Source organism: Jaculus jaculus, chromosome 9 (genome assembly GCF_020740685.1).
Source record: "Jaculus jaculus isolate mJacJac1 chromosome 9, mJacJac1.mat.Y.cur, whole genome shotgun sequence".
NCBI lineage: Eukaryota > Metazoa > Chordata > Mammalia > Rodentia > Dipodidae > Jaculus > Jaculus jaculus.
Window position 1 is genome coordinate 130,372,703 of NC_059110.1, and position 22,858 is coordinate 130,395,560.

Below are 22,858 nucleotides of genomic sequence, written 5' to 3' on the forward strand. Positions count from 1 at the left end.
TTCATCGAATGGCAGCCCGCGTAGCTCCCCTTGGAGAGCGTCACCGCCGGCCCGCCCGCCCCGCGCGGAGGCACAGGAAGGACCCCGCCGCCCGGGGCTCGGCCTTCCCGAGACAGGGACCGGCGCCGGCTCCCGCCGCACAGCTCCCGCCGCACAGCTCCGCCGCCGCCCCAAGGGGCTCGGGACCACGCCCCCCCGCGGACCGGAACCGGAAGTGGCCCGATGGCGGAAGCGAGCTCCCGGCGCCCGCGCTTCCTCTCTAGGACCCGGGAGGGTTCCGCCTCTCGTTGGTCGCGTGGCCGAGAGGAAAGGGCGGTCCTGGGAGCGAGCGCCGAGCGTAGGCCGGACCCGGGGACCGCCCCGTGCCCGCGGGCACTGCCCGCGCCGCCTGCAGGGCGCTGGGGACTGCCGCCGTCATTGTTCCTAGAAAAGATACGGGAGGCTGGGGAGATGGCGCAGCGGATGGAGGTGCTTGCGTGCAAACCCTGTTGGCCCAGGTTCGAGTCCCCAGCCCCCATATAAAGCCAGATGCATAGTGTGGTGCAAGTATCTGGAATTCGTTTGCAGTGGCAGGCGCCCCGCCCCCCCCCCACCGCGCTTGTAAATAAATCCATGTTTTAAATACAAAAGATGCAGGAGCTCCCTGAAACTCCTCAATAATTTCTTTAGTGTGTGTGCATGCATTTTTTTTTTTATTGAGACTACACTTAATTTTTGTACAATTCGTGGCTGAAATGCCCCTAAGCTAACAGCAACAACAATAACAAAGGTTTCACCTGTGAAACCACTTGAATTTGAGCCCAGGCTGGGGCTGGACCTCTTCCCTGGCCTCCTCTCACAGAACCAGCTTCTTTGGTCCCTAGCACCAAGTGAGATTTCAAGAAAGCGGCTTCTGTCCATTGTCTCCACCCCACCCCTAACAGGTGTGCCCAGGACCAGACAGATAATCTCTATTTGACTGAATCTTACTGTCCCTGGGGTCTGCATGAGACTTCCTCCCATCCTGTGGCTGAGTGAGAATGTGGTTATCCAAGCCTGTTTCCTCTGAAGTTTCTACAAGCACTCCAGAGAACTCCTAACGTGCCCATAAAATTCAAACCCAGGAAAGGAATCCCTCCATCACATAGCTGTGAGTCACCTTGAGTTACAGGTGCTCAATCCCTTTCTTCAGTTCTGTTGTCTCTCTTCCCCCATGGGAAAAGCCCATAAAACCTCCTTTCTCCCCTTGCTCAGGGTTCCCAGGACTCCCTCTCTTTAGCTTTGTAAACCCACAGTCTTTCCTGACGTTCTGAAGCTTCCTCCCAGCTTTGCTTCAGCTCCCACCAGTCTCCCCTTGAGCTCTGAAACACCCTTCCCTTTTGCTTTGGATCTTGCTAGTGTCTCCTGGCCTAAAATAAAATCTTTCCCCCAAGCCCAGTGTGGTGGTGCATGCCTTTAATCCCAGCACTGGGAGGACAGAAGTGGGAAGGATCTCTTGAGAGTTAAAGATCAGTCTGGAACTAGAGTGAGTTCCAGGTCAGCCTGGGATAGAGTGAGAGCCTACTTAAAAACAAACAACATCACCTCAACATTCAAAAAAAAAAAAAAAAAATCTTGGATCCAAGAAACTCTTGGTCCCCTATGGCAGACCTCAAACCCCACACAGGCACCTGACCTCAACTGGCTCATTTGTTGATTTAAAAGTTTAGCTTAGTCAAATTTTACTCTTGCTCATATTTGTATTTTCAGCTCTAAAAATATGCAAGTATAAATACTGAATCTACTAAAATTAGAACTGTCTAGGTTCCAACAGCATACAACACAAATACTAATATAGTGAAATTAGCCCGTTTTGGGCAAATGGGAAGTGGCTGGATTTAAACTTGTAGAACTACTCAGCATTTTATATCAAAAGCTACTTAGTATGTTCATACTCTAACCCATGGCACCCCCTTCCCCCCGTGGAAAATTTATTCAAACAACACAAGAGAAAGGAAAATTAGTTCTGAAGTAATTTTTATTATATGTGGTGTGTGTGTGTGTGTGTATGGGTGTGCTAGGGACTCTTGCCACTGCAAATGAACTCGGGATGCATGCACCGTTTTTTGCTCCTGAGGATACGTTGGTGCTAGGGAATTTAATCTGAGCCAGCAGGTTTTGCAAGGAAGAGCCTTTATTTTATTTTTTATTTTTATTTATTTATTGGAGAGTGACATACAGAGACAGGAAGAGGCAGAGAGGGAGAGAGAGAGAGAAAGCGAGAGAGAGAGAGAGAGAGTGAGAGCAAGAAAGAGAGAATAGTCACGCCAGGGCATCCAGCCAGTGCAAATGAACTCCAGATGCATGTGCCACCTTGTGCATCTGGCTTATGTGGGTCCTGGGGAATTGAGCCTCAAACCAGGGTTTTTAGACTTCACAGGCAAGTGCTTAACCATGAAGCCATCTCTCCAGCCCAACAAGAGCCTTTAATCACCAAGCAATCCCCTCTTTCAGAGCCTAATGGGTGGCTGCTTAACTTCTGAAGGTGACATTTGGATGAATGACATTTGCATTCAGTTCTCCACCATACAAGAGTGCCTTGGACCCACACTCATCTGATACTCAGTAATTCTTGTCGGACTGGAACATTAGCTTACCAGTGTGTATTATGCAGATTAGATTCAGAACTTTGTGCCATGGAAAAGCTAGGAACATCCCAAGGACACCCAGCTCTCCAATCCTTGAGACATGTGGAACAATTATAGTTGCTAGAAAGATTTTGCACTGAGTTCAATTTTATCTTTGTGTAAACTCAGTTTTTGTTTTCTTTTTTTTTTTGAGGTAGGGTCTTCCTGTAGCCCAGGCTGACCTGGAATTCACTATGGAGTCTTAGGGTGGCCTCAAACTCATGGCGACCCACCACCTACCTCTGCCTCCCGAGTGCTGAGATTAAAGGCATGTGCCACCACACCTGACAAATTTGGGTTTTAAAAACTTTTTATTGACAATTTCCCCACATAAAGACAATATAACATGACCAGAATCCCCTCTTAACACCCTCCTTTTCTCCTCTCCCAACTTTCCCCTCCGTGAGTCCCTCGTTTCCAACTAGTCTCTCTTCTATTTTGACATCGTTTCCCCTCCTGCTATGTGGGTCTTGTGTAGGTAACGTCAGCTGTTGTGAGGTCATGAACACCACACTTCCTCTGTCTGGAAGACAGTAATGCAAAGCTCTTCTCCCCTTCCCTTGGGCCTTACAGCCTTTCTGCCACTTCTTCCTCTGTGGTCCCTGAGTCTTGGGCCAGTGTGACAGAGATGTTTCACTTGGTGCTGAACACTCCACTGTCACTTCTTCTCATCACTTTCTACATCACACGACACAATGCATCTTGTCAGACAACAGCAACAGTTCTTCCCTAGGGCTTTTGATTAGGTTTTCAGTACCAGGCATGAATTCCCTCCTGCGGAGTGAGCCTGAAGTCTGATCAGAGAACAGTTAGTTATCCCCATAACAGTCAGGCCACCACTGCACCATTTGGTACATTTGGCCAAGTGGCCTGTTGTAAAACATGAAACCTCCACTGCTGATTAAGACCATGGATAATGCTTCTCCCCTAACAGGCTGCAAGGCTCTTTCTAGTATCCTGTCAGTTGACAGGGAGGAAGCATCCAGCTCAGCTCCAGCTTGATTTCTCAGTGAGCTGCAGCCCACACATGTGGTGTCTTCAGCAGCGGGTTTGGATCACTAACCCTTAGCTGTTGCAGGCTGAACCTTTTAACTTAGCTCATGACCCCTACCACTTGCTCCTGCAATTTGTTAAGCATTTTTGAATTATATCATCTATATTATCTTGGATATTTATCATTTGAACCTCCATAGCAACCACACGAATCATTAAGAAATTGAGGTGTTGTTCACGGACATGTATGCAAATAAGTAGCCAAACCAGAACTCATTCCTGTTTCTTTGGTTCCATATCTTTGCTCTTCCTATGACCACAATATTGGGTCTCTTTTGAGCTGCCAGGTAACATTGATGGAAGTGAGTGACATAAATTCTGGCATTGTGTTCCTGGGTATAGGATTGATCTGTGGCTGCAGGATCCTAGAACAAATCTGTTAGAGAGAACAGGGTGTAGGGAATTGAGAGTTTCTATTAGTTAGGTTCTCTAGAACAGAACTGACAGAATGAATATATGTTATAAAGGCGGTTCCTTAGCTTGGCTTACACGCTTATGGGCAGGGTAGTCCAACTATGGCTGTCTGCATGCTGGAGAGGCTGAAATCCTGGTGGCTGCTTGGTCCATGGGTCTGGGTGCCTTGGTGGTCCCAGTGTGGCACTGAATGCCTGGAGGATTCCTGGAGAGCCACTGGCAGGCATGTTTTCTGCATGGGCTGCCACTGCAAAGGCTGTCCACTTTGAGGGAGATTCTCCCCACCTCAGTTAGTTCCTGGAAATGCCCTCGCAGACCTGCCCAAGAGTGAGATCTTTTACTTGATTCCCAATCCAGTTAAGTTGGCAGTGGAGATTAACTACTACAGGGTCTTTGAGAAGCGAGTGCAGGGGCTGGGGAGATGGCCGTGCTGTGCAAGCGTGAGTGTAAAAAGTTAGATGGTGTAGCAGGCATCTGTTACCCCAGGCTTCCTACAGCAAGAAGTGGGATGGAGATAGGAGCGTCTGCTGGAGGCTTGCCAGAGAGTTAGCCTGGTGAACAGAGAGTGAACAAAAGAGCAAGCCTCTATCAAAGTGGAAGTTCTTCTTGGACCATCCCATGCATGTGGTTGCATCTACACACTTACACTCACACATATGAACACACACACAATAAGAGAGAGAGAAAAAAGTTACAGCCGAGTGTGGTGGCGCACAGCCCTGGGCAGGCAGAGGTAGGAGGATCACTGTGAGTTTGAGGCCAGCTTGAGACTACATAATGAGTTCCATGTCAGCCTGGGCTAGAGGGAGACCCTTCCTTAAAAAAAGACAGAAAAGGGTTGGAAAGAAGGTCAGTGATTAAGGAGTTTGCAAAACCTAAGGACCTGAGTTCAACTCGACAGTGCCCACACAAATCCAGATGCAGAGTCGCATTTGCGTCTGGAACTCCTGTGTGGTAGCCCTGGTGCAGCCATTCTCTCTCTGTCTGTCTCTCTGCTTGCAAACAAGTAAATAAAATAAGTAAAGAGGGCTGGAGAGATGGCTTAGCGGTTAAGCACTTGCCTGTGAAGCCTCAGGACCCTGGTTTGAGGCTCAATTCCCCAGGACCCACGTTAGCCAGGCACACAGGGGGCGCACGCGTCTGGAGTTCATTTGCAGTGGCTGGAGGCCCTGGCGCGCCCATTCTCTCTCTCTCTGTCTGTCATTCTCAAATAAATAAAAATTTAAAAAAAAACAAAAACAAAACGGTATATTGAATTCCTATGTATTAAAAAAAAATAAGTAAAGATTTTTTTTAAAGGACAGAAAAAAAATTAGCACACAGGGTTGACCAAGAAGGGAGGCAGATGTAGTCATGATGGGTTAGGACATGAAAGTCATCTCTTTAAGGTGTGTAATTCAGTGGCATGTTCAGGTTATGCAACCATCATCACTATCTAATTACAAAATTTTCTCAAGAACATCCATGTTCATTAACTGGCATTCACTTCCATCGACTACTCTCTTGAGGAGTTGTATTTCTTAAAATGTTTATTTATTTATTCATTTGTATGCACTAGTGTGTGTGTGCTATGATCTCTTGCCACTACAAATGAATGCCAGACACTTACTTGTACAGCTTTTGGGATCTGGCTTACATGGGTGGCTTAGGAATTAAACCAAAGTGGCTAGGCTTTTCAAGCAAGTGCCTTTAACTGCTGAGCCACCTCCCCACCTTTGAGGGTTTGTAACTTTTCACAAAACATATTTGCAGGAGAGCTTAAATTTTGAGCCCAGAAAGAAATCTATCAAAGATTAGAAGGCCAAACAACAGAATCTGCCTAAGTTTCAGCTGATGTAATGAGATAAACACAGTGATAACTAGATGGTAGATAAAAATAGCTAGATAGATAAGGCTGGAGAGATTGCTCAGCAGTTCAGGACACTCACTTGCAAGGCCTGATTCAGGTCCAGGCTCAATTCCCCAATACTCATGTAAAGCTAGATGCACAAAGTGGCACATGTGTCTGGAGCTCAGCTGCAGGGGTGGGAGGCCCTAACATGCCAATCTCTCTCTGTGTCTCTTTCTCTCACATTCTGTCCTTGCAAATAAGAAAGAAATAAAAATATCAGAAAGGTAGACAGATAGATAGATAGATGGAAGGTAGATAGCAATATTATATGTAAGCAAAGGGAAAGGAGTCCAAGGAGGAGTTCAAATCAAATACAGTATCTAATGAAAGTGCAAGTAATCGATGTTGGAAATTTTTTTTGCAGGGAGCCAGGCATGGTGGCTCAAGTTTATAATCCCAGCAGTTGGGAGGCTGAGATAGGAAGATTGCTGTGTTTGGGGTCAGCCTGATCAGCACAGTGAGTTTCAGGCCAGCTTGGACTAAAGAGTGAAATCTTGTCTTAAAATTACAAAAATAAACCAATGAACCAAAACTGGGACATGATGGGCACATTGCTATAATCCCAGCACCGAGGAAGTGGAGGAAAGAGATCAGCTGTCCAGTGCCATCTTCAGATATATAGCAAGTTTGAGACCAGCCAGAGTTATATGAGACCCTGTCTCAAAAACTAAACTAAATAAAACAAAGAACAATTCTTTTATTCTTTAAAATTGTTTTTTGATTTCTTTATTTGAGAGGGACAGGCAGACAGAGAGAGAGAGAGAGAGAGGGAGAATGGGTGTGCCAAGGCCCAGCCACTGCAAATGAACTCCAGATGCATGTGCCACCTTGTGCAACTGGTATGCATGAGTCCTGGGAATTGAGCCTGGAGCTGGGGTCCTTAGGCTTCACAAGCAAGTGTTTAACCACTAAGTCATCACTCCAGCCCCCACCCCCACCGCCTGCTTTTTGTGGTTATGAATGTGGGATTGAGGCAGGTTCTCCCTGTAGCCCAGGCTGACCTGGGTCTTGAATGTAAGGTGATCCTCTTACTTCTAGAGTTCTGGGATTATAGGCGTGAATCACAATGAATGACAAGAAAGAACAATTATTGAAGGGATTAATTTTTTTTGTCCCTATACCTTTCCAATTTCTGGAGAAATCAAGGGGAAAAGGCAGAAGGAACAGGAAGTTGGAAAAATTTCCTACTTTGGAAAGCCATAGAATGATCCTGGTTCCCTGAAACTCTTGACTCCTTACTAAGGTGGGTGATGTCTTCTGGAGGCAGGAGGAGGGTGTCAGGATTTCTGAGCTGTGGGGTCCAGATCCCCTGACAATTGAGGCAGGAAAGAGCATGTGTGATTGACAGGAACCCCCAGAAAGCTACAGCTTGCCTTGAGCTTCTGCTAAATTCTTGTTTTCACTTCCCATCTCACTGCCAGCATCAGCATGCTAAGGTTACAGAAGCCCGCCATGGCTTCTGGCTTTTTATGTGGGGTCTGAACTCCACTACTCCAGCTTGAGTGGCCAGCACTTTATCCTCCGAGTCATCTCCCCAGACTGTAATTTGTTTTTACAATTGCAAATGTAACATACCATTGTAACAACTTCCAACACGACAGGATTAAATCAATACAAACGTAGACAATGTGGGCGGTGGCGGGGGAGTCAGATGACTGCATGTATTTCTAAGTCAGGAGATGGGTGCTGGTGTAGGTGCTGTCATGGAGCTGTCCAAAATGCTTCACGGTATGAGATGTCATCTCTGGGTGTCCATCCTGGCACAGACCTTTGACCTCTGGTGCTATTTCCTCAGTTTGGCTCACCTGTGTCCTTCCCATCCCCCAGCTCTATGTGTCACCCTGTCTGACTCTACTCCTAGAAGCTGACCCTAAAAGACAGCATCACATAGGCCCCATTGTCCTATTTGGGCCAGGCTGAGACAGTGGGAGGCTCCAACAGGAGACTGAGGGCAAGAACAGAGACAGAAGGTTTGTATTCTCCTGCAGTCCTGAGCACTTCCACAGCTCCTGGTGTCTTCTTCAACATTTCCCCATGTAACAGTCACTTTCTTGTCGCTGGGACAAAACACCCTGCCAGAAGCTGCATATGGAAGGGAATGATTTATTTCCAGTTTCCAGTTTTGACAGGAAGTTCCCTCATGGTGGGGAAAGCATGGCAGGAGCAGAGAGCCGGGCATCATGTCTTCACACCAGCAGGAGGTAAGTAAGTAAAAGCAGGCTTGGCTCTGACACTCCAAGGCTGGCTCTCAGTGGCACACTTCCTCCAGCATGGCTCCATCTCCCAAAGGTTCTCCAACCCGCACAACGGATTTGGGATTAAGGATTCAAACCCATTAGGCTAGTGGAGACATTTTACATCCAAACCACTCTGCTCCACTTCTAAGAAACTCTTAGAAGAAATTCTGCCTGGAAACAGACCTGTACATCTACTATGTTGAAATGGCTGAAATGAACTGCTTAAGGGTCTGTCTTTCCTTCCAGATTGTGAGAGACACACAAGGGCAAGGATGTCTTTCTTTCTTCCCTCCCGTCCATCCGTCCCTCCTTCCTTCCTTCCTTCCTTCCTTCCTTCCTTCCTTCCTTCCTTCCTTCCCTTCCCTTCCCTTCCCTTCCCTTCCCTTCCCTTCCCCTTCCTTCCTTCTTTCCTTCCTTCCTTCCTTCCTTTATTTATTTATGGGATATAGAGATGGCCCAGCAATTAAGGCCTTGTCTGCAAAGCCTAACAGCCCTGCGTTTGATTCCCCAGTATCCAAGTGGTGCTGGGTGCACAGGGTGGGACACACACCTGGGGTTTACTTGCACTGGCTCAAGTCCCTGGCATGCCCACTCACTCTCTCTCTGCTTGCAAATAAATAATAAATGAAAATTTAAAACATGCTATTTATTTACAAGGAGGGAGGGGGAGAGAGAGAAGGAGACAGAGACAGAATGAGTATTACAGGTACTCTTGCCATTGCAAATGAACTCCAAACAAATGCACTATTTTGGGCATCTGTCATTACATGGACGCAGAGGAATTGAACCCTGGATCAGGCTTTGCAAGCAAGTGGCTTTAACTACTTCATCATCTTCCTAACCCCCCCCTCCAAATTTGGTCTTTTAAAACACTGAGCCATCTCTCCAGCTAAAGAACCATGTCTTTTAAGCTTTATGTCCCTAGTCCTTGGGATGGTGGGCTTGAACCATGGTTGCGTTGACTAAGCATCCTGGGACATTTTATTGAGATGATCTTAGACCTTGGTGTTAAAGGGTATTTGCAGTTTATGTGAATAACGCTTCCATTGTACTTGAATTTGACTTTAATCTTTTAGGGGAAAGGTTTAGAATTATGTAGCTTGCACTTTATAATAGCCAGGGCAGTGTGATCTCAGGGTAGACCTTCATCACACCCTGTCATTGATGAGGACACACAGGGTGATGGTAATTATGACAACAGTGATAGAATGTCTGTTGACCTCAATCACAGAAGGGCTGAGTGCCAACACCAGGTCTCTATGCCTTATTAGAAGGTAATATTGGCACTTTGGGTGTTAATCTCTTTGTTGAGATATATAGTTTGCATAGTGACATGCTCTCATTTTTCAATTTTTTTTTATTTAGAGAGAGAGAGAATGGGTATGCTAGGACCTCTTGCTATTGTAGATGAACTCCAGATATACTTAGTGTGTCTGGCTTTACGTATTTGGGAAATTGAACCTGGGCCAACATGCTTCTTAAGCAAGTGCTGTCAATTGCTGAGCTATCTCCCCAGTCCTTTTAAAAAATTATTTATTTGTTCATCATGTGTATGAGAACATGTGAAGAGGTTAGAGGAATTTAATGTTGGTACTGGGGAATTGAACCTGGGCATTCAGGCTTTTACAAGCAAGTGCCTTTAACCCCTGAGCCACCTCCCTAGCCCACATGCTTTTATTTTAAGAGTATAGTTGGGCGAACTGTGACAAATTTAATTTGCGGGTGTAACTGCCACTCCCACTAAGACATGGAACATATCTGTCACTGCAGCTTCTTCCTGTCTTCCTCTTCTTACTCTGTCATAGGCCCACTTCAAACTGCACTGTCACTGTGACCTAGTGTCCAAGCAAGCTGACCTTGTGCTTTTATTCTCGAGCTGTCCCCTGTGGGGTTCCTTTGTTTGCCTGCCTCACCTGACTGGTGCCCCCCCCCCACCCAAAGGCTCTCTGATCTTGTCTTCTACTCAAGTTGGATAAGATGCTCTTCTTGTGTTGGCTGGATCTATCAGGCCTATATTATGTCAATACCAACTTATGCAGTTATGCCCCATCCCCCCCTTAGACTGTAAGCCCCTTGAGGACAGACTGGGTCACATTCTGCCTTGAATCCCACACCAGTACAATGCCTGGCCCACAGTAAGTTAGTTGTTTAAATAAATAGGTGAATTTCATCAATTTCTTTTCCAGGGAGTTTATTTTATTTTATTTAAACTTTATTTTTATTTACTTATTAGAGAGAGAGAGAAGGAAAGAGGCAGAGAGAGGAGAGAGAGAGAGAAGAGGGAGAGAGAGAATGGGCACGCCAGGGCCTCCAGCCACTGCAAACGAACTCCAGATGCATATGCACCCTCTTCTGCATCTGGCTTATGTGGGTTCTGGGGAATCAAACCGAGGTCCTTTGGCTTTGCAGGTAAACGCCTTAACCACTAAGCCATCTCTCTAGCCCCTTTTCCAGGGACTTTAATGCCACGTTACTTGATAGACGCTTTGGTTGGGAGAAACAGAGGCAGCTCTGTGGAAGGATTCACGAGAAATCTTTGCCTTTGGAAAGGCCCAGATCTGTTTTGCCTGGAGGGAGGTCTCCTACCACCTCTCAGGCCCTCTGCTGCCCTCTGCTTGGTCCCCTTGCTTTCTTTCTCGTTCTCGCTGGTTTCCTTTGCTCGCTTTTCATTTCTGCTTCCATCCAACTTTAGCTTTCAGTTTGCCTCTGCCGCTTCTTGTCTTAACGACATCTATTTGGCTCTAGTTGGCATTTGCAAAGGTGACAGTCTAGCAAGCTCATCTAATCTTTTCCAGACCCACATCCCGACCACCTCACAGGGACTGGCCTCTGGTTCATATGCCCAGTGTACTGGGTCTGGTGAGCTAAGGGCAGGTCTCACAAAATGTGTTGCTAGCAGAGAGGAGCCTGCTAGAAAAAGGAGTGTCCATGACAGCATCAGGCCCCTTGAGGCATCTCCTATCCTATTCCTGAGTAAAACCCTTTGCATTTAAAATTTTATTTATTTTTACTTATTTGCATGTGTGTACAGGTGAAGTAGGGCCTGTAGTCACTGCACATAAACACCAGATGCTTATGTCAGTTTTTTTTGAGCCTGGCTTATGTGGGTGGCTTGGGAATTGAATCCCAGATCAGCAGGCTTTTCAAACTATCTTCCAAGCCTCATTTAAAATGCCTGTCTGGCTTTATGTGGGTGGCTGTGGAATTGAACCCTGGTTGGCAGGGTTTGCAAGCAGGTACCTTTAACTGCTGAACCTTCTCCCCAGCCCCATCCTTTGCAGTTTTTTTTTTCTCCAGAGCAATTTAAGTTTTCCCATTCTTCATGCCTGGAAAGTCATTTCTCTTCTCTCTATTCAGGATTTATAGAACCGAGGAATGCTAATGCTAGATGTCACTTCCTCTCTGCTCAGGATTTATAGAAGGACAGAAGGCAATGCTAGAAGGAGCCTCTGGGTTTTTGTGCTCATGTGTATTCTAGGCCACATGAAGAAAAGCCTCCAGTGCTCCTCTGAGATCTCCTCGCAGCCCTGCAGCATGCTTCTCAGAGGCCTGGTTGGCTGGGCAGGCTCTCTGGCTCTTGGATGGACCCCTGCAGGGTCTGTATCCTCTCCGTTGGAGGCTGTGATTCAGGGGCTCCAGAAAAAAGGCTGCCAGCGGGACCCAGGATGAACCCCTTGACATTGTTCACAAAGTTGAGTCGCTGTTGTGGGAATGACTGTGTGGGAGTCGTAACATGGGCATGTCTTACGACCACGTCCATAGCATTCACCAGATTCTTGCCAATAAAGATGACCTGCGAGAGAAAATGAAACATGAATAAGGGCTTTCACTTTGAAGGAATAGTGACTGACCGGAACTTCCTAAGGCAAATCCCTTCATCCTTTTCCAACTTAAATATATCATGTGTATCACTGTATTACCCAGATGGATATGGACAGGATGGTGTTTGATATGACAAAGCTAAGAGGGTATTGCTGATCACTTCTAGGTGTCTCATCCTTTATTCTTTCTAGAAATGAAGACACAAACATAATCTGGATCAATATAGGTTAGTCAGTTGAAACAAGTGTACCCCTCTTGGAGAATGTGTGGGGAGAGGGGATGCATGGGAAACCTCTGTACTTTTTGTTGAATTATGCAATTATTCTAAAACTTCCTCTACCTAGTCTATTAAAGATGATCCAGAAGCAAAGGGCTGGGGAGATGACTCAGTGGTTAAAGGCATGTGAATCTTACTGGTTCCCATTCCAGCCCTCTGTACTGACATAAAGCCAGATGTACAAACTGGTGCATGTGCATGGAATTTATTTGCAGCACCAAGAGGCCATTGTTTGTGCTCTCTCTCATACACAAATAAATTTAAAGAAAAAATTAACCAGAAGCAAACACAAGAACCAGAAGTAAAATACAATTCGCTGGAGGCTACAGTTGACTCAGTAGAGATGATAGTGTTCCTCTCCCTTTTCCCTTCACTTTTTGTTTTGTTTTTGTCGAGGTAGGGTCTCACTCTGGCCCAGGCTGACCTGGAATTCACTATGGAGTCTCAGGGTGGCCTTGAACTCATAGTGATCCTCATACCTCTGCCTCCTGAGTGCTGGGATTAAAGGCATGTGCCACCACGCCCGGCTTTCCCTTCAGTTTTTGTAACCATCATCTTACCAATTAGTCTGCTATGTTTTTGATCAATCAATAAATAAAAGGCCGCCTCTGATCTTTTGTCCCCTTAAACATTTACTGAGGGCCAATCACTGTTATATATTTCTGTATTGGCTGCCAGAGGAACACTTCTGTTGGATATTATGAATTAGTTTTAAAATTTTTACTTCCCCCATAAAGAAACTGATGCTTAGAGCTTTTGTTTTATTCTTTTTCTTTTTTATTTTTTTAAGAGGCAGGCTAGCCTGGGCTGACCTGGAATTCACCCTGTATCCCAGAGGCTTAGAGATTTTAAAGGACTTGCCTGACATTGCTCAGCCGGTCAGGGGCAAAGCTGGCATGGGAAAGCCCCCCTGTTTCCATCCCGTTTTCTTAGTGACTACTCGGACTCACTTCTGGTCAGGGCTCACCCCAGGCTAACAGGCTTGGCTCAGGATCTTCCTGCTCCGCAGTCCCTGAGCCACTAGCTCACCTGAGATTCCAGGGTCCAAGTGGAGCGGGACGCCGCCCCCTGCTGGCCAGTGGGCGCCAGCGCAGCGCATGCTAATGAGTACGAGGCGCCGCTCGCTGATTGGCTGGCGCGGGGTCCAGCTGCTTTGCAAGTCGGCGGGTGCGAGGGAGAGTCGCGGGGCTGCGGGAGGCAGCGCGGGCCGTGCGCGCTCGGCGCCCAGCGCATCCCGGTCCCCGCCCAGGCTGGGACTGGCCAGGCTGGCTGGTGAACTTGGCGGTTTTCTTTCTTTATTTTTTCTCTCCCATCCCTGTGGTGGTCGCGACTCCAGCCAGGGTCCAGGATGACGATCCGACACCAAGGCCAGCAGTACAGGCCGAGGATGGCCTTTCTCCAAAAGGTACCCCTGAGACCCTCCCCCCCCCACTCCTGGGCCTGGCAGGTGGGCGGGAGCCAAGTCTGGGGGTCTTCCAAGGGATGGCTGGGCGGGAGTAGAGGGCGTCCATTTGGGGTCCGTGCGCGCGGCTTGATGGCACCAAATGACTTCGTGGCTGTCTGTGTTGCTTTTTCAAAGACTACAATAATTAGGTTTGTGTGTAAACTGTTTGTAGTGGAGAATCGGAAGCCAGCTCGGATGGTTTGCTGGAGGCTGAAAACAACCTGTTACTCAGAGAGGAGGATGCCTGAGGCGGTTCAGCCGAGGCTGCGCGGGGTTTGAGAAAGCTCGCTGATATTGATACAAGATACCAGATGTGAAATGAACGGCTTTTGCCATCCCCCCACCCCCACCCCATATAAAACTGCACGGTTTTAAAATAAGAGCCTAAGATAGACCTGGGAAATGGTGTGACCTGTAGGATCAAGGGCCACCCGGTTTACGATGCTCTAAGCAAGATCTCTTCTTTGAGGATGAGTATCTTTTCCCCTGTGTTGTTCCAGAAGCACAATGGGAACCTTTTCCTGTCTGTGAAAAACAACAACAACAACCAAACAATTGTTTGCAGACTCACTGCCCAGCGCAAGGCATCTCTCCCCAATGGGCATGTGAGAGATGGGATGTGCACGTGAGATGATGTGTTTGGAGACAAAGTAGTTGATTTCGTTCTGGGCTTGTGAGCTAGTAGATGTAGGAAGAGATCTGCACAAGATGAGGTCCCGGTCACTTGTCTGCCCTTCCTCCCGGCGCAATCCACTTTCTGCAGTGTCCTGTGTATCTTCTTAGGCTTATCCTGTTGAGTGGAATTAGCTGAACGCTTTGTGACACGCTGGGGCCTGCTCTGAGTCCCTAGGGCTCAGCGAGTTGCTGTAGCTGGTGACCTTCTGTCCTGACGTCAGAATCCTGGACAACCCCGGGCGGATCAGAACAGTGGGCCACAGAGGGTACACCGGTAGCAAGGCAGGTAGTAGAGATGTGGGAGTGATGTCTAACCCAGAAAGGAACGTTGTCTCAGAAAGAACCCAAACCAAACATCACCATGGCGGGGGCGGGGGTGGGGGGGGTGGGGGGGTGGGGGGGCGGTTCTCCCAGGACCACCTCCCCTTCTCCGGCCCCCAGGCAGTGTTGGCTGGCTTGAGGCTCAGAGAGCGACTCTGGCGGGATCTGCTTGCTCTTGGAGTCTCAGCATCCGTTCTCATCGTGACTGTTGAGTAGACCCCTCTCTTTCCCTTCTGAATGGGGTCCTGCCGTTTGGCCTCCTTTCCTCCACGCGGTCTCTCTCCCTTCCACCACAGTCCTCCTCAACTCCACTCTAGACTCCTTCACTTTTACCTCAGCCACCCCTCACCTCCGCCCAACCTCTCCTCCTACATCCAACCTCTATGCCTCCATCCCCGGCCCCTCTTGTGCCCAGTGTTTCCTCCTCTACCCCACTCTCCCTCACGCCTACCCAGCTCCCCTGAACTCCACCTAGTCGCCCTCACCTCCATTGCAGCCTTCCCTCTATCCGGTCTATTTTTTACCCTAGCCTCCCTCACTACTACCTCAGTTCCCCCTGGCGCTGAACTCCAACCCAATACCCCATAACCTCACCTGGCCCCCCTCACCTCTACCCCACCCTTCCCTCCTTCTCCCCTCCTTCCTCCACGTAAGTCTGCTCTCGCCACGCTTCCTCCTCTGCACTCAGGCTCCACGACCTCCTTCACACACACTGGTTTTCTTTCCCAAGCCCAATGACCTACCCGCCCCCCGTGGCTTGCCATGCTCATAGGATACCAGATGCCCTTCTTAGCCTGGCTGCTCAGGATCCCAACTACTTCCAGTTTCCGCTCCTGCCTTCCAGAAGAACTGAGCTGCCTAGGCACCCAGGGCTCTGAAGAGCACCCTTGTGTTTCTAGGAGTCCATCCCAGGTCCTCTGAGGCCTCAGGTTCCCTCCATGGGAATCTTCCCTCTGCCAGCTTCCCTCTCCTTTTCCCCATATGGGTTCACTGGCTGCTCCTCGGGGGACGGGGGGCTGACCCGTTGAATAGAGTGATTTAGGTGGGGAGCAAAACAGACATGGGCAGAACAGGTCTCTAGAGCCTGGGCCAGGGGGTCCTTAGCAATCGTCTAGCTAGAGTACATATTCATCTTTCTAGAGAAGGGTCTTGGTCAACAGAGCTTGTGCCTGGGGGCGGGCGCCATTCTGCAGTCATCCAGTGTGTGTTAGGACACGTGCTGTTTCTCTGGCAGGGCCTTCCATACATTATCTACCTGTTTTGCCAGAGAGTGGTTACAGCACTATTTTATAGAGAAAGAAACCAAGGCTCAGAGAAGTTAGGTGTCTTGCCAATCCTACAGGCACCAAATGATGAAAAATGGGGAAAATGCAGACATAGCTGTCGTTTGTCCAAATGTGATACGATGCTAGTAAACTTTCCTGTGATGTCGGACAGACTGTGGCAGCTGTAGGAAGGCCTGCCCGGGGGAGCCAGAGCTAAGAGCTAAATGATAGATGGGAGGCCCCAGCAGGCAGAAGGAGAGATGCTTCAAGCTGAGGGAACAGCATGTGCTGAGAAAGGAAGACATGGGGGTCTGGAGGGTCTGAGGACATGTTTGTAATTGATGGGGATTGAAGCCTAGGGAGAAGGCAGACGGGCAGGTAGGGGGAGGTAGAGGGCATGATAAGGAGGAGTCTTTGGAGGAAGAAGCCATTACAGAATTTAGAACAGATGAGACCTATGGACCACACAGTGACTGATGTATGTGCACATGAGGGGGAAAAGATGACATCAAAATAGAAGAGGGTGTAGTTGGAAAGAAGAGGGGATTAGTAAGGGGGGATAGGAAAGAAGGGACAAAGAAGGATGGTGGGAGGGGATTATGATCAGGGTACCTTGATTTATGGAAGTTGTCCATAAAAGATTAAGAGACTAAAGAAGACCTCTGGTGGAAGTAAGAGGAATGGTGGTCTATCTTCTTTTCCCTGAGGTAGGAGGGTTCACTCAGGGCACTCCCAGGCCGCATGGGAAATGGTGACTCCTCCCAGGGGCGAGGAGAACAGTACTCCCTGCTGCCGGTCCTGAGATGCCCACAGCCATCCCTCCATCTCAAGCTCCATGCAGCACCCCAGGAAGCACACCCTTTGCCTAAGTCGCTGCCCACCTGCAATACCAGGGCTTGTCTCAGGTGTGGTGGAGGGTTGGGGATGGGTCCAAGTGCTTGTCTAACATGCAGGAAGCCTCGGATCTGATACTCTGTACCCCACAAACTGGGTGTGGTGACATATGGCTGTAATGTCAGCACTCAGGAGTTAGAGACAGGAGGATTAGAAACTCAAGGATCCTCCTTGGCTATATATTAAGTTCAAGGCCAGGCTCGGCTACATGAGAGTCTGTTTCAAAAAGGAAAGGAAAGAAAAGAAGAGAAAAGACACGGTAGAAATACTGTAACACACATGTCTGTAATCCCAGCACCTAGAAGGCTGAGTCAGAAGGATTGTGCATTTAAGGCCAGACTGGGCTATATAATGACACCCTGTCTCAGAAAAAAAAAAAAAATAAAGAAAGAAAGAAGGAAGGAAAGAAAGAAAGAAAGGAAGGAAGGAAGGAAGGAAGGAAGGAAGGAAGGAAGGAAAGAAGGAAGGAAAGGCTGGAGAGATTGCTCAGTGTTTAAGGGCACTTGCTTGCAAAGCCTGGTGGCTAGGGCTCAATTCCCTAGTACCCACATGGAACATGTTTCTGGAATTTGTTTGCAGTGGCAGGAGGCCCTGGTTCACCTACACTTTCTGTCTCTCTTCCAAATAAGTAAATGAAAACATTTAAAACAAAACAAACAAACAACAACAACAAAAAAAAACTGTTAGAAAGGTGGAGGCTCACCCGGCCAGGGCTTTGCTGAGAGGCTTGCTGATGGGGGAAGAACAAGATAAGGGGCTCTGGCCCCTTGGGCTCTTACTGAGGTGCTGGCTGATATGCACATACATCAGCGATTCCTTGATTCCTCGTAACCATCCCAGGCCCTTCCACTTCCCAGTGCCCTTGGGATTCACCAGTAGATTGGTTTTCTTGATAACACGGGGAGAAGCCTTCCGTTTGGCAGTGGCTCTCCTGTTCGTGTGGCTTCTGGCGTTTCGTGCTTGCTGAGGCAGAGATACTGGGGCGGCGTGGGTGGACAGTGGAGACTCTCGTACCACCTGCCCATTCGGTAGTTCTAGTGGAGCACTTGCGTGCCAAGGTCATGGGGACACTATGGAGTTGAGAGTTCGGAGACACAGGCAGTGGATAAATAAGGACAGACACGTGTTACTTGGGTTGTGGTGGATGTCGGTGAAGGATACATCCTGTATGGGAGAGGTAAACTCCGCCTGGGGCGGGTTAGGTTTCACAAATGGGGGTTGCAATTGAATCACGTCGTGGTAAATTAATCATTTTCTTTCATGTGAACCTCAGTAAGACAAATAACATTTTAGGCCATTCCCCAGTACCCATGTAAAGCGGGTTGCTCTGGGTGGTACATGTGTCTGGAGTTCATCTGCAGTGGTTAGAGGCCCTGGCGTGCCCATTCTCTCTCACTCTCTATTTGCCCCTTTCTCTCGTAAACAAATAAAAAGTAACACACATGTGCACGCTTGTGACCTAGCCTGATGGTGGGGAGGACTCCTCACTGTCAGGATAGCTGGTCCAGAGAGGGCAGAGGGCGGGTTTGCAGTGGGTGGAAGGGAAGGCCGGCAGCAAGGGGGCCCACAGCTGGAGGACTTCACACAATTTGCTAAGGATTTGATGTTTCCTGTGTTTAATGAGATGCTGTTTGATGTTTTTAAAACCAGAGATGAATAAGATGAGTTAGTTTACATGCTACAAGGTGATTCTGATGAGAGGGTGTGAACGTGTCTTCATCCTGCCTGCACCTTAAAAAAGAAAAAACCAAAAAAAAAAAAACAGTGCTATCAAGCTGGCATCCTCAAAGCTTTTGACTCACTTGACTTGGGGGTGGGGGGTCCAACATTGTTCCTTCTAAAAGAGCTCCCCACGTGGTTTGAATAAGCAGCTGAAATGACAGCCCATGGGGACACTTTGGGTATCCAGTCGGGGATTTTACTGGCATCATGTGGGTAGAAAGAGACCAGATGCTAACTAACATTCTACAACGCATAGGTCAGCCCCTCAACAAATCAAAGGATCTCACTCAGCGTAGATTTGGTACCAGGAGGGGTGGCAGGCACATGCCTGTAATCCTGACCCTTAGGTGGCTATGGAAGAGTCTGCCCCTGGGTTGTAGCATACACTGGATGTCGGAGGCAGAGGAGGACAGGGACTGTGGTCTGGAAGCACTGGGGCAGGATTTGGTGGGCAGATAAGGCTAGTGCGGGACACGGGGGTCATCCCAGTAACTTGCTGAGCTGTAATCAGGACAGAGCGGGTTTGAAGGCAAAAGCCCGCCATGCTGGCTAAGCGCAGCCTGGTAAAACCGAGCAGCAGTGCTCGGGTGAGCCGGACTCCATGCGCCCAGGTTTCGTAAGCAAGATCCACGCTCCGCTGTTAGAAAAACAGTTCCATCGTTCCGAGGGCACTTTCCCCATCTTGACATTAAGTTCTGATTACTATTGTCCCCCCTGGGAACCTTCTCCACCTTAAAGGAAAATTCCAGCCCCGGAGAGAGAGAGATCTTCCGCTGTGAGTGACAGCTCCTTAATTCAAGGAGCAGCGTGGGTGTAGTGGGTGGGATGTCAAAGCCATCAAAGCTATCTCTTCTGATCCCTTCATGCTTTTGGGGTCCCCAGCCTGCCTTGGCACGTGGACACCTGGCAGAGGAGATGTGAGGCTGACATCCCTCCCCCCCACTCCCCAGCACAGGGTCAGATAGGGGCCCTGGCGTGGCCTGATTTTAGGGCATTTATGTGTTGCTTGGGAAGGAGATGGGGCTGAGTCTTCATCTTGGGAGGAGTGGGAAGCTGGCTGGTTGGGAGCAGGGCGGGAATGGCTGTGGCTCTCCGTCATCCCCACAGGGACGCTGGGTAGGGTGAAGATTGGTAGACTGTGGAGCACAAGTACCATGGACGGGGTGACTTAAATGACGGAAATGTACCTTCTCACTGTCCTGGAGGCTGGCGGTCAGGGCATGACAGGGCCGGGTTTTTCTGAAGCCTCACTCCTTGGTTTGTAAACGTGGCTGTCTTCTCTCCCCGTCGCCACACCACGTCCCCAGCTTGGGTCTAACCTCTTCTTACAAGGACGCCGATGCTCCTGGGCTAGTTACCACCCACATGACCTCGTATTGCATATGTTAGGTCAGGGCTCTACCACTGAGCTCTTGCCCCAGCTCTTGACTTGTTTATTTATTTATTTGTGTGTGTGTGTGTGTGTGTGTGTGTCAGTGTCAGAGACAGAGAGAGAGAGAGAGAGAGAGAGAGAGAGAAAGAGAAAGAATAGGTGCGCCAGAGCCTCCAGCCACTGCAAATGAACTCCAAATGTGTGTGCCACCTTGTGCATCTGGCTTATGTGGGTCCTGGGGAATCGAACCTGCAACTTTGGGTTTTGCAGGCAAGTCCTTTACCTCTAAGTCATTTCTCCAGCCCAGCTCTTAACTTCTTGATATAGGGTCTCCATATGTAGCCCAGGCTGCCCTTGTCTGCTTTTTCCACCCTCCTGCCTCTCCTGCCTCTAGCTCGCAAGGCTGAGGTTTCAGACATGTCTCGCCACCCCTGACCCTTACTTTTCAAAGACCCTGTTTCTCAAATCAGTCATATATACTGAGGTGCTGACTGTTTGGACTTCAACATATGGAATGTAGGGGACACAATTCAACCTGTAACAGAGCCTCTGAGAGATGGCGCCCTGAGCTAAGAATCCTGTCAGTTCCGGGCCAGGTGACTGGGGAGACCCCTCAGAGGAATTAATGAGAAGAAAAGTCTGAGGAAAATTGATCGGAATCCCAAAGTGCTGAACTCCTCCACAATGTTCCCCCAGGCAAGTGCAATGATCTCCCCCTCCATGGGCCCCTCCTTTATGTGAAGGGTGACACACCTGCTTGAAAGAAATCTGACTTTCCCCATTGTGATTTAAAAATAACTCTCATTATTCCTCCGCTGAAGGTTATTTTCAAATTCTTAATAACTAGTCTTTTTTTTTTAATAAGGCAAAGACAAGGAGTCAAACCTATTGGTTTTCTACTGGGGAAACTCAGGTTTCTAACTTTTTTTTTTCTGAGGTAGGGTCTTGCTGTAGCCCAGGCTGACCTGGAATTCAGAATTCACTATGTAGTCTTAGGGCGGCCTTGAACTCATGGTGATCCTCCTACCTCTGTCTCCTGAGTGCTGGGATTAACAGTTTGCACCACCACACCAGGGCCCCCTCCTTTCTTTCCTTCCTTCCTTCCTCCCTCCCTCCCTCCCTCCCTCCCTCCCTCCCTCCCTCCCTCCCTTCCTTCCTTCCTTCCTTCCGCAAATGAACTCCAGATGCATATGCTATTTTGTGCATCTGGCTTTATGTCTTTATGTGGGTACAACCTGGGATTGAACCCGGGATGACAGGTTTTGCAAGCAAGCAAACATTAAAAAAATAATTTTATTTATTTATGAGATAGGGAAGAGACAGAGAGAGAGCAAGCCAGAATGTACATGCCAGGGTTCCTGCTCCTGCAAATTCCAGACACATGCACCATTTTGTGCATCTGGCTTTATGTGTGTGCTGGAGAATTAAAGCTGGGCATTAGGCTTTGCAAGCCAGCGCCTTTGCTGAGTCACTTCCCCAGCCCCAGGTTTCTATCTTTTAAACTAGCAAGGTGGGTTACTATTTCTTCTTCAATAGATGGGCCCCTGTTCCCACTGAATGCTGTTGTCTCTTGTAATATGGAGAGCTTAATGAATGCAGCTTTCAGTTGACAGCTAATATGGACACAGGAGTGTTGGGCTTCGACATGGAAAGTCAGGCCCTTCATGGAGTACACTCTAGATCCGAGTGTCGCCATTAGCTAGGAACTGTCTGGAAAGTCACATGAATAGGAGGGCTGTGGCAAAGGTGATGTTCCCATCCCACATTTCCACACCCTCTGGTTCATATAGCTTCCTCCCTTTTGCAATCCCGTCTCCAATGTCTGGGATTGCCTCTGGTTCTCTCTGCTACTGACCCCATGACTGACATCACAGATGAATGAATTCTTCACCTTTGAGTGGGTTTGAAATAAAGTTTCTATTCCTAAGAATTCCGTGAGCTGGGGAAGTGTCCTTGCAGATGATGGAGTGTGCAGTCAGGCTTGCACAGGGAGTCAGGGAGTCGCTGGGCCTTCCTGCCTGGCTGAGCCCCTGGCCTTGAATATGAGCCTGATCTCAGACTGTACCTTGAGATCCTAGTTTATCTGCCAAGTCTGGTTTTGCAACAACTGAAACAGGAACCACCCCCCCGCCCCACCAGGGTTGAATGAGGAGGATGTTGTCCCACGCTCCTTGACAAGATGGGAGCCCTGCACTGTCAAAGGAGGCTGGCTGAGTGGGAGGGGCAGGGAGGATTTTCCAGCTCAAGGCTTCCCCGAATGACCTTTTGCCTTCAATGCAGCTAGGTTAGTCTCTCCTTTTAAATTTTATTTGCATTGTGGTAAGACCACTTAACATGAAATCTACCTTCTTAACAAAATTTTTTTTTTAAAAAATTTTAAATTATTTATTTATTTATTTGAGAGCGACAGACAGAGAGAGAAAGACAGATAGAGGGAGAGAGAGAGAATGGGCACACCAGGGCTTCCAGCCACTGCAAACAAACTCCAGATGTATGCGCCCCCTTGTGCATCTGGCAAACGTGGGCCCAGGGGAATCGAGCCTCGAATTGGGGTCCTTAGGCTTCACAGGCAAGCACTTAACCGCTAAGTCATCTCTGCAGCCCACATTCAGCTTTTTAATGTGGGTCCTGGGAATAGAACTTGAGTCCTCATGCTTGCTCAGCAAGCACTCTTATCCACTGATCCATGTCTCCAGCCCATCTTTAATCTTGGCCAATAAGTGATTAAGAAAGGCATGTTTCAATCTTCTGATTATGAATTTGTCTGTTTTTTTTTTTTGCTTTATGTATTTTAAGTCATGTTATTGGGTACAGTCAGATTTGTAA

The 22,858-nt window shown here is 48.3% G+C and overlaps 1 protein-coding gene across 2 annotated transcripts in view; it reads left to right on the forward strand.

Annotated features, from left to right (window-relative positions):
• Positions 1–13,536: 13,536 nt before the first annotated feature.
• Positions 13,537–22,858, forward strand: part of Rgs9 (regulator of G protein signaling 9) — an 82,606-nt gene continuing 73,284 nt past the window's right edge. For both annotated transcript variants that reach the window (XM_004655138.3, XM_045158975.1), the window contains exon 1: positions 13,537–13,744. In XM_004655138.3, the coding sequence (XP_004655195.2) occupies positions 13,688–13,744 (57 nt within the window). In that variant the 5' untranslated portion in view covers positions 13,537–13,687. The remainder of the gene's footprint in view (positions 13,745–22,858) is intronic.